The 11,367-nt window shown below is 46.5% G+C and overlaps 1 protein-coding gene across 2 annotated transcripts; it reads right to left on the bottom strand.

Moving 5' to 3' along the window:
* Positions 1-733: 733 nt before the first annotated feature.
* LOC147096301 (cell surface glycoprotein MUC18-like) lies at positions 734-11,009 on the bottom strand. 2 transcript variants are annotated; one of them, XM_085975135.1, is made up of 4 exons: positions 10,923-11,009; positions 6,967-7,111; positions 6,494-6,611; positions 734-4,302 (listed from the first exon to the last, which is right to left on the bottom strand). In XM_085975135.1, exons 1-4 carry the CDS (start codon positions 10,990-10,992, stop codon positions 4,300-4,302), a joined length of 336 nt encoding a protein of 111 aa, XP_085831261.1. In that variant the 5' UTR covers positions 10,993-11,009; the 3' UTR covers positions 734-4,299. The 2 variants fall into 2 exon arrangements, with proteins under 2 accessions (XP_085831261.1, XP_085831260.1); XM_085975134.1 differs by having other exon boundaries at positions 734-4,296.
* Between the last annotated feature and the right edge of the window lie 358 nt (positions 11,010-11,367).

The following is an 11,367-nucleotide window of genomic DNA, read 5'->3' as shown; positions in this document are numbered from 1 at the left end:
GGAGGGGAGAGGTAGGGGAGTGAGGACGAAGGAGGGAGAGGCGAGAGGGAGGCGGAGGAAGCGAGGGGGACGAGGGAGAAGGTGGAGGAGTTGGAGAGGGAGTAGTAGAGTTGATACTGGATGATTGGCCCTGGCACACCGGCCTGCGAAGGAGAAATTTTAGTTCCTGTATCGTTGTCCCGGAACAGACTAATGATCAAACCTGGGATCTTTTGATTGTACTTCAGTAATATTAACCCCCTAAGCTGCCCCACACATCTCTAATAACCAGTTTTGGCATCAGGCATTGAGGCTCAGATCAGTTAAATGCTGAAGAGTGGAGAACTTGGGCCCCAACTGAAACTGGTTCATTCTAAATCAATGGAACAAGGGACTGTTTCTGCCTCTAGCCCAACATTAAGTGGGCCATACCCACAAAAGCCGAGCTCTCCTCTTAACCCAGGCCTCTCACCAGTGTTTGCTCCCAGATTGATGATAATGTCAATAACTTGTCCTAGAACAACTCTTACTCCTTTCCAAACTGTAGGTGGTAAGAGGCAAGAACTCCCACTGACGATAAACCACAATTGAAAGGGGCAGGAGTGAGGCTACTGCCTGACAAAATTCAACCCGACCCCCGCCTTGGTCTACTTACAATAGACAATATATGATAAGGACTAGACATCTTCAAAGCAAATTAACTCTTGGTTTATTTTATCTTAGTTCTAAAGATTTCACAATGCTACAAATCATGTCAGGAATTTGCAACAATATTTTATTTGGCATTTTTTTCACAAATTATAAAAAACACAAACAACAGAAACTGTCACCACTTGTTTTTTAAAATTTACATAAGACAAAGTACTTCAGTGGGATGAGGCTTTGCAGGTAGCTCTAGGGCACGCGAGTGATCCCAAACCCACGTCCCATACTTGCAGAGGTGCCTCACAAAACGTACAGTTTAGAGCAACTTGCCCACCCTCGAGTGATGGTGGCTGCGTGACTCCTATCTGTGCGGAGCTGACTGATCTCGCACAAACTGATGTACAGACACATCTGGTTGTGCTCACTACCTTAGCCAGCTCATGTGGCAGGTTAAAACCAGAAGTGAAGCCGTTCTGTGCACATAGCCGTACATTTCAGGTTCAGTAATGAATCAGGAGGAGACCTGACAATGGGGGGGATGGTCTTCCCACTCAGCTCTAAATGATCAGGTGGTCCTCGCGGAACGAGTACAAGTGCTCTGTACTGCTCGGCTGTGGTTTTAGCTGTTTAAACTCCCGTCGTACTCGTGTTTAATTTGGAGTTCCTGAGCTTTAGTTCCACCACTCTGCACCAACGTTCTCTGGGGTGTGGCCCAATGGGGAGGGAGGGGCAAACCGATCCTAACTATTTGGTTTGCAGAATCTTAAACCTGGCGCTGAGGATACCTGCCTGACAAGACACCCAGCTGCCCAAGAAAAAAAACGAGGCTACTCCTGCTTCATTGACTCCAAGATCCAGCAAACACCCAGCTGCCCACAGGATCACCCAGTGCAGCCCCATCATTAATCATTCAAACTTAAAGGTGGTTTCTAATTAATGGGTGTCATCCTATTGTCAAAAAGGGCCTTCTGTGGAATCACGAGAACTCTCTGCAGCAGTTCAAATCTGTGTACAATATAAATTTAACTATGTCATGTATATATGTAATCCAGCGGCTGTAGCAACATTCTAGAAATTTCAACACGAGTAACAAACGAGCAAGTTAGCTTGTAGCACGGCAATAGAATATGTTAACATGTTTATGGCCTCCCTTCAGAATGAGTCAGAGATGGCAGAGAGCAGTGGCAGTGTGAGACTGAGACAGTGCTCATTATAAGGGGGACTCTACAGAAAGGGTCCAATGACTCCTCAAACCCAATATTGAACTCTTGGCAATCTGACCGATGCCTAGAGAAAGCTCTTAGCGCGATCTTCATAATTTAAGGGCTTTGGAAAAGTTTCCCATCTACTGCCCACTGGCTGATCACGAAAAACCTTTGTGCAGTGAAGCCAATGAAAAACCCGCAAACGCTCGCAGACATGAAGCAAATGGAACGCAACAGTCTGATTGGTGGGGGAGGCTGGAACTATGGTCAGTGTCAAAACCTAGACAACAGCAACTGCTCCTCATCGAGTTGGACTGAGATCTTCTGACATGTAGTGTTCCGATTACTAGAGACTAATAGTGCTGGATTATCAGAGGACAAACCAACAACCTGAGAGTTCTTGGGAAATACCCAGCCCTCAAAAGCCTCTCAAGGAAACTATTTCCACCTCTTCTCTCCCCTCACACACCATCTGACAATCTATCTTTACCAAATAAAAATGTTCCCGCGCTTAACTTTTTATGGTTGAGTTCTGAGCTGTGTTTTATTTTACCTGACTACAGGCCATCATCTTGGCCACTCGGAGTGAGACTTTTGCTAGCTGCTTGTTTCTAACATTGCCTCTCTCGTCAAAGAGAGCGTCAGTGTTTGCAGAATATAACACACGCCCTTTCTTTACACACATTCTTTAAGTGGTGAAGTTGAAGGCCATGAGATTATTTTCAGTGTTGCTGACTGGCACAGACACAGCCTGCGAAAAGGTTTACTCTATCATTAAACTATATACAAACTCTTCACAAGCTAAGCCGGGAACACAAAGCACATGAAACACGGGGCCTCCATGCTGGACAGACACACAGTCATGTGGTCCTTGGTACTTTGGGGCGGGGGTGACTGAGCTACAAGGTCTGCAGGAACGTATCTTGGCGATTAATAAGAACCCCACCCCCCTCTCCTTGTGTTCCGCCCCTTACAACAAAGACAAACACAAGCTGGCTCTCCGGCAATTCCTTCACTGCCGGACGAGAAAACTGCATTCCTCCCCATTCAACTTATTGTGATGTTTACTCTTGGATAGGACTTTAACAAGCAAATTTTTACAAAAAAGAATCAAAGACTAACTGAAGGCGCTGTAATTTACCAACCAGATCACTGGTTTTAAAATGAATGATGATGGAAGAAAAGTGTCAATAGAACACAGGCCCTGCACTAGTGGAAACATTAAATGATTATCTGTGCTTGTGACTGAATGAAGTTCCTATTTCAATTCTGTGCCTCAATCAAATCCCAAATCCTTATTTCTGGAATCTGGGTTTGGAGAGCTCCTATTGGTGGCAAATTACCCACAATACAGTGCATTTCATTTGGAGTCACCAGAGAGTAAACACCACAATCCATCAATGAGCCAATGACATTCACAATGGGAAGTCCCGCCCACTGGATCCTGTAACTGTGCTGAACGATTCCTCACCTAATGCTAATGTTTCTATCGCAAACACTATGGGAACAATTGGTCAACTATAACCCCCACCCACCCACCACAAATCTCTGTCCCGCTCGCGTTGTGTCACCGACTGCAGTCACCGCGGTTAGCCTCGCCCGCCAGGTAGATTACAGGCCTCAGCTAAAACCTACAAAAGTACTTTTATCGTTGCATCTAATTCTCCTGGTGGGAGGTGGGGATTTTGATTTTAAAAAGTTTAAAACATACAATGGAATTACACAGACCCATGTGACATCATCTCTAGTAACATCGATCACCCGACTGATGAAATGTTGTGATATTCCAGCCCAAGTCACGGCGAAATAACAACAGAACATGCTGGAAAAACTCAACATATGTGGAGAGAGAAATAGAGTCAACATTTCAGGTCGAAACCCTTCGTCAGGAGGGTCACGGCGAGTCATGTGGAAAATGTCACAATAATTCTAGGATGGTGCCCAGAATTCCCCTTTGAACAACGCGTTCCAATCTGATGTTTCTTTATATCCATGTTCTTCATCCAAGAGGCCAATTTTCAATCGGCGCAACCAGGAGGGATTCATAGGAATTGTGTGGAAAGGTTACTTGAATTTTCTTTTCAAATATCGCAAGGTGACGTAGCTCGGACAGGCGATTCGCACTGAGTAACTGCTGACGTGACAAAGCAATAACGGAGTAGAAATCTACAGCTGAGGGGTGACTTGCATTTACAGAGATTAAACAAAAAAACATCAGGACCCAGTTTGACCGTGGACATTTCAGCGGGAGCGATAGGCCATGTGTTCATTTCAGTAAAGTGTTCAGCGGTTTCCAGTGAAGGAAAGGCCCCAGCACTGGTCGGAACTGCTTCAGTGTAGGAGCGTGTGCAGCAATTGTAAAGGCAAAAACATTTCACGTCACTGTCATATCCATGCGGTCAGGCCCAGGCTGGGAGCACTGTGGTTACTTGTCTTCACTCCGCAGGTCTGCATATTCCTTCCTCTCCTTTCACTCCAGAAAGAGAAGGAAAAACAATATGAACATGTTAACACAATCTCTTACTGCTGGACTGCCAATGAGCACACCACTGATTGGTGAGACGTGCACTACCCTGTGTGACATAGGAACAGGAGGAGGCCATTCAGCCCCTCGAGTCTGTTCCGCCATTCAAATAGATCATGGCTGATCCGCACCTCAACTCCATTTGCCTGCCTTTGCTCCATATCCCGTAATACCCTTACATAACAAAAATCTATTTGTGATGTAGAATTGGGTGATTCCTTGGAGGGTTTTGGGTGGCGGGGGAGCTCAGAGAGAAAATAATCTCAATTGCCCCGATTTGCAGCAAACAGAAGAGCATCAATGGCCACTGCTTTGTGGGATGCTGCCCATCCTCTTCACAACATGGTGCACAACACAGAGACCAAACAGAGAATACTGTAAATAAGGAGACCTACAAAAAGAGTAAAAGTATTCTTAGAGGTAATCAGAGGAACAGATCTTCAAACCATCCTACTTTGGGAGGTTCAGACCCCAGGCTGATGCTGTGCCTGCTCCCCGAGCTTTGGAGCCACCAGGAGAACAGCAAGATGTCAATGTAAACCTATCGCACATGATCCCCTTACTAACCATTATATCATACAGGCACTTTTATCATCTTTATTGAGTAGTGTTCCGGTATTTCATCCTCCACAATTAATAACAACACCTACACAGGTACTGATCCGGAGCGGGTACACACACCTACACAGGTACTGATCCGGAGCGGGTACACACACCTACACAGGTACTGATCCGGAGCGGGTACACACACCTACACAGGTACTGATCCGGAGCGAGTACACATACCTACACAGGTACTGATCCGGAGCGGGTACACACGCCTACACAGGTACTGATCCGGAGCGGGTACACACACCTATACAGGTACTGATCCGAAGCGGGTACACACACCTACACAGGTACTGATCCGGAGTGGGTACACACACCTACACAGGTACTGATCCGGAGTGGGTACACACTCCTGCCCACTGGTACTGATCCAGAGCGGGTACACACACCTACACAGATACTGATCCGGAGTGGGTACACACTCCTGCCCACAGGTACTGATCCGGAGAGGGTACACACACCTACACAGGTACTGATCCGGAGTGGTACACACTCCTGCCCACAGGTACTGATCCGGAGTGGGTACACACACCTACACAGGTACTAATCCGGAGTGGGTACACACTCCTGCCCACAGGTACTGATCCAGAGCGGGTACACACACCTACACAGGTACTGATCCAGAGTGGGTACACACACCTACACAGGTACTGATCCGGAGCGGGTACACACACCTACACAGGTACTGATCCGGAGTGGGTACACACACCTACACAGGTACTGATCCGGAGTGGGTACACACAGCTGCCCACAGGTACTGATCCGGAGCGGGTACACACACCTACACAGGTACTGATCCGGAGTGGGTACACACAGCTGCCCACAGGTACTGCGGTGCAGTTCTGGTCGCCATATTATAAAAAGGATATAGAGACACTGGAGAGGGTGCAGAGAAGATTTACAAGGATGATACCAGAAATGCGAGGGTGTACATATCAGGAAAGGATGAACAGGCTGGGTCTCTTTTCTCTTGAAAAAAGGCTGAGGGGTGACCTAATAGAGGTTTTTAAAATTATAAAAGGTTTTGACAGAGTGGATACAGAATGTTTCCAATTGTGGGGAAGAGCAAAACTAGAGGCCATCAATAGTCACCAAGAAATCTAATTCAGGGAATTCAGAACAAACTTCTTTATCCAAAGAGTGGTGAGAATGTGGAACTCGCTACCACAAGGAGTGGTTGAAGTGAATAGTATAGATGCATTTAAGGGGAGGCTAGACAAGCATATGAGGGAAAAGGGAACAGAGGGTTATGTGGATAGATTTAGATGAGGAAAGATGGGAGGAGGCTCGAGTGGAGCATAAACGCCGGCATGGACTGGTTGGGCCGAATGGCCTGTTTCTGTGCCGTATATCCTATGTAATATGTAATGTACTGATCCGGAGTGGGTACACACAGCTGGTGATGTCTGGATCTTGGATCACGTACCCACACAGGCCCAAGTCTGAAATGATTACATGTACATGTACCTGTACATGTCCAGTTCACTACAATATCCCTCAGGAACACACACAGGTATTTTAGTTAACTAACCTGGTCACTGGGCGGTTTCTTCTCTCCGTTGACTCCTTGCAGAAGCACTGTCTCTTCCGGAACCTTCTGGTCATTCTTAACTTCCACCACAATGTCGTCGTGAGCATCTGTCCGTGTGCTAAACAAAACAAACAAAACCTCTCGTTACTTCACCTCATCGCCCGGGACAGCCTGACATCAGGACAGGGGCTAGAGTTAAAAGCATAAAATATTCTACACAGTGAGGAGTATATGGAATATATACAACTAGATCATCAACCATCTGGCCACACAGGCGTGTGTATATGATAAACACACACACATAAATATACATACACACTGAGGTTTATACACATGTAAATTAACTTATGTGCACGCACAGCCTCTCACACACACACAATCACACGTAAATTCCCACAAACACATTCTCACACCCACACACAGATTGCAGTGAGCGCTCACACACGCACGTTCACAATAACTGCGAGACTCACATGTCTTGTTTTCCTGAGCGGCCGCAGGGGATCTTGCCTTTTTTGTAGAGAAAGTAGAGGACAGCACCCAGGATGGCAAGAAGAAGAATACACACAATGATGACGACTATCACCACCCCACCACTGCTCCTGCCGTGAGACACATCTAGATAAACACAAGACTGGATGAGGCACTGGATGATGACACTGAGACACTCCCTGAACTAACAGCTCAAATACCCATGTCAATTCTGCAGCTCTTTAACTTTCTCCTCCATTCATCCCATTTTCTGACTGCTTATCTCTGTACTGCCCTTCAGCCAAGACCAGGGTCACTTGGATCCCTGACTCTTTGTCGGCTGTTATCAGTGCTGCTCAATACCAGAGGTGGGACTTGTGGTGTCAGACGTATCGTCTCCTCTCCCTGGGGGAGGAAGTGTCCTTCGGCACTATGCTGCCCCATTGCACCCACAGCGGCAAATCAAACCCGAAGGCACCTGGGGCTGAACCTGGGGCTTCTGGGCCTTTGAATGGGAGTCAGACAGTCTGGCTCAGGATGTCCTCAGCCTCCTATCAAAATCTCTCTCAGAAATTTGTCAAATTTTATAGAACGTAAGCAGAAAATCCCAATGACCATTAACAAAGGTGAAGCTTCACCTCACATTTCTAATATTATTTGGTGTAAGCCTTTAAGACAATGGTTAGCTAATGAGAGTAACTGGTTTGTATCATAGAGTCATAGAGTCATACAGCACAGATAGAGGCCCTTCGGCCCATCGTGTCCGCGCCGCCCATCAAGCCCCGTCTAATCTAATCCCATATTCCAGCATTTGGTCCGTAGCCTTGTATGCTATGGCATTTCAAGTGCTCATCCAAATGCTTCTTAAATGTTGTGAGGGTTTCTGCCTCCACAACCCTTTCAGGCAGTGAGTTCCAGACTCCAACCACCCTCTGGGTGAAAAAGTTCTTTCTCAAATCCCCTCTAAACCTCCCGCCCTTTACCTTGAATCTATGCCCCCTAGTTATTGACCCCTCTACTAAGGGAAAAAGCTCTTTAGCATCCATTCTATCTATGCCCCTCATAATTTTGTACACCTCAATCATGTCCCCCCTCAGCCTCCTCTGCTCCAAGGAAAACAAACCCAATCTGCCCAGTCTCTCTTCATAGCTGAAGCGCTCCAGCCCTGGTAACATCCTGGTGAATCTCCTCTGCACCCTCTCTAACGCGATCACATCCTTCCTGTAGTGTGGCGACCAGAACTGCACACAGTATTCCAGCTGTGGCCTAACCAGTGTTTTATACAGCTCCATCATAACCTCCTTGCTCTTATATTCAATGCCTCGGCTAATGAAGGCAAGTATCCCAAATGCCTTTTTTACCACCTTATCCACCTGTTCCGCCGCCTTCAGGGATCTGTGTACTTGCACACCCAGATCCCTCTGACCCTCCGTCTTGCCTAGGGTCTTTCCATTCATTGTGTATTCTCTTGCCTTGTTAGTCCCCCCAAAGTGCATCACCTCGCACTTTTCCGGGTTAAATTCCATTTGCCACTGTTCCGCCCATCTGACCAACCCATCTATATCGTCCTGCAGACTGAGGCTACCCTCCTCGCTATTTACCACCCTACCAATTTTTGTATCATCCGCGAACTTACTGATCATACCCTTTACATCATATCCTTAGCTGAAATTATACCACAGCCCTCCATTTATTCCAGTGGTATGATTTCTGGCCCTGACATTGACACAAAGTGGCAGAAATCCTGGAAAAATCAGGGGCTTTTCTGTTCATATCAGATTGTTCTGTTATCCCTGTGCTTTCTCCAGCTCCTCTCCTGAAGCTGTTGACCCAGGTTTACGTACAGCTCTGCAATCTCTGACTCTGATTCCTCACCCAGGTGGCCATTCTTTATCTGTGATCCTAGATATGAATGATGACCGGCAAGTCAACTGTAGGGGCATCACAGCCCAGCCTGTTGTCAACCGACATCCACTCATGCACTTTCCAGCAGAACAGACTAGACAGCAATCAAGAACGGGACCCTGGCTGAATCTGCCCCAGCCAGAGCCTTGAGATCAATTGTAGCGCACTTGCTGAGATCCGCACAGGTCACAACACAAGACCAGGACCTGGGCTGTGTCCCACAGTATGACACTGGATGGTGCATCAACTCATTAGACCAGAGGACACAGGGAATGGGCTCTTCTCACTGGGGTTTGACTATTGTGACTTTGGGGGAGGGACGATTCTGTGTCTAAATCATTAGTGATTGGGGAGCAGCAACTGTCAGTTGTGACTAATACAGAATTCCCTTCTGCAAATCTGTCAAAACGGGAATGATTTCAGAAAAATCTTTGAAGAATTTAGAAGGGACACGCAGGAGAATATTTTTTGGGATTCATTGGCAGGGCTGGGTCAGGAATTTCCCACTTTAAAGGTGAGCAAAGGGCATTGTGCCAGTAATGGCATTCAACATTCCACAGTTATAGTCTCCCAGCTGAGAAAAGTGAGGCACTGTCTCCTGTCGCTGACGGAGACATCAGTGGCTGCACTGATTCTGGCCGAAAGAGGCTCGGTCCTGGAACAGCTTGCGTTGGGTAAGAGCAGGGAGTAGAGTGATCTGGAGGAAGGAGGTGCAAAGATGCTCGATCAATAATCTGATTAAATGGAGCAGCGTGAGCAGCACAAACAGGGCGAGCTGCAGAAAACACTGACCTATGGTTGTGATCGTGTCGGACGATAAGCATTGAATAGCGAAATGAGAAATGCTTTAAAGTGTTATATGATGCTGTATTTTTACTGGCGCCAACAATATTTTACAGGCAGTATGCGTGGTGAGACGGGCCACACTACCTGCTCATATCGCTTTAGACAGAGCTCGGAGCTCAAACACAAGCGCAGGATACAGTTTGCCCACCTCCCACTGTGTTCTGTTCTCCAGCTCTTTTCAGTGTCATCAGAATTAGATTGTTAAAAAGTTTGAAAAAAGTTCAAGAGTGGAGAGTGAATGGCATCCACTACAGTGCGAAGCAAAATTAAATAACCTTCCCTTGGAGTGAGCTCCTTTGTGTCAGTGCCAATCCACAAGGTTCAGTCAGAACCACCATAGTGACACTGGCATTCCCCCCGCTCTGGTTTGTGACATCTAACATTAGTTATCATGTACAGATCACAGGCCCCACCCCCCGTGACCACCATGCTCATCCTAACTATAATGCTGACATATTAACTCAGAATCTTAATGCATAACACATGTCAAATGAGGTGGAGGGATTAATTTTAGTGAGATTCTCTAGACCTAAAATAAGATTTGGGACAGTCTGCAAAGAGACTGGCAAAGAATGTGGGGGGGGGGGGGGTGTCAGTTACATTTCTCAGCACCAGATGTGTCCACACTGTAAATAAGCACATTAGTAACATCTAGTACACAGCACATGGGCTCCGATTTTCTGAATGGTCAAGTTTCAAGACATTCGAGTTTGCAAAGGAAACATTCTGCCCTCAGAACAGAGAATCACAGAATGAGGCCATTCAGACCATCATGCCTGCGCTGGCTCTTTGGCAGTACTATTCAATTAATCCCACTCACCTGGCTCTTTCCCCACAGCCCTGTAAATGTTTTCCCTTCATTATCCAATTCCCTTTTGAAAGTTACTATTGAATCTGCTTCCACCACCCTTTCAGGCAGCGCGTTCCAGATCACAACAACTTGCTGCAGAAAAAAAAATGTTTCTCATGTCCCCTCTGGTCTGGTTCTTTTGTCAATCACCTAAAGTCCGTGTCCTCTGGTTACTGGCCCTCCTGCCTCTGGAAACAGTTTCTCCTTATTTACTCTATCAAAACCATTTATGATTTTGAACACCTCTATCAAATCTCTTAACCTCCTCTGCTCTAAGAACTTCTACAAATAACTTGCACCTGTGTGAATTGGGATTACATGAAGTTGTGAAGCTCGTCTGAAGAAACCTATTCTTACCAGCAGTAGGAGATCCTGTTGTAGGAACTACCATTGACCCTGTAAAGCAGGAAGTAAAGAGAAAGCACATTATGCACAGAAAGAGCAGAAAGAGTGCTTGTCAAAATTAAGGGTGTCATTGTTGGAGAGAGGAACACTTTTTGAGTTTTGCACACAATGTTAACATTAAGAACATAAGACGTAGGAGCAGGAGTCGGTCATTTGGCCCCTCGAGCCTGCTCCGCCATTCCTCAACTCCACTTCCCTGCCCACTCCCCATAACCCTTGACTCCCTTACCATTCAAAAACCTGTCTATCTCCACCTTAAATATATTCAATGACCCAGCCTCCACAGCTCTCTGGGGAAGAGAATTCCAAAGATTCATGACCCTCAGAGAAGAAATTCCTCCTCATTTCCAATTTAAATGGGTGCCCCCTTATTCTGAAACTATGCCCCCTAGTTCTG

The sequence above is a fragment of the Somniosus microcephalus genome, unplaced genomic scaffold, assembly GCF_052327205.1.
Source record: "Somniosus microcephalus isolate GS21.2 unplaced genomic scaffold, FLI_Smic_1.0 unresolved_chr1, whole genome shotgun sequence".
NCBI classification, from domain to species: Eukaryota; Metazoa; Chordata; class Chondrichthyes; order Squaliformes; family Somniosidae; genus Somniosus; species Somniosus microcephalus.
The sequence above is the reverse complement of the archived record's forward strand: the minus strand, read 5'-3'. Positions and strand labels throughout refer to the sequence as shown.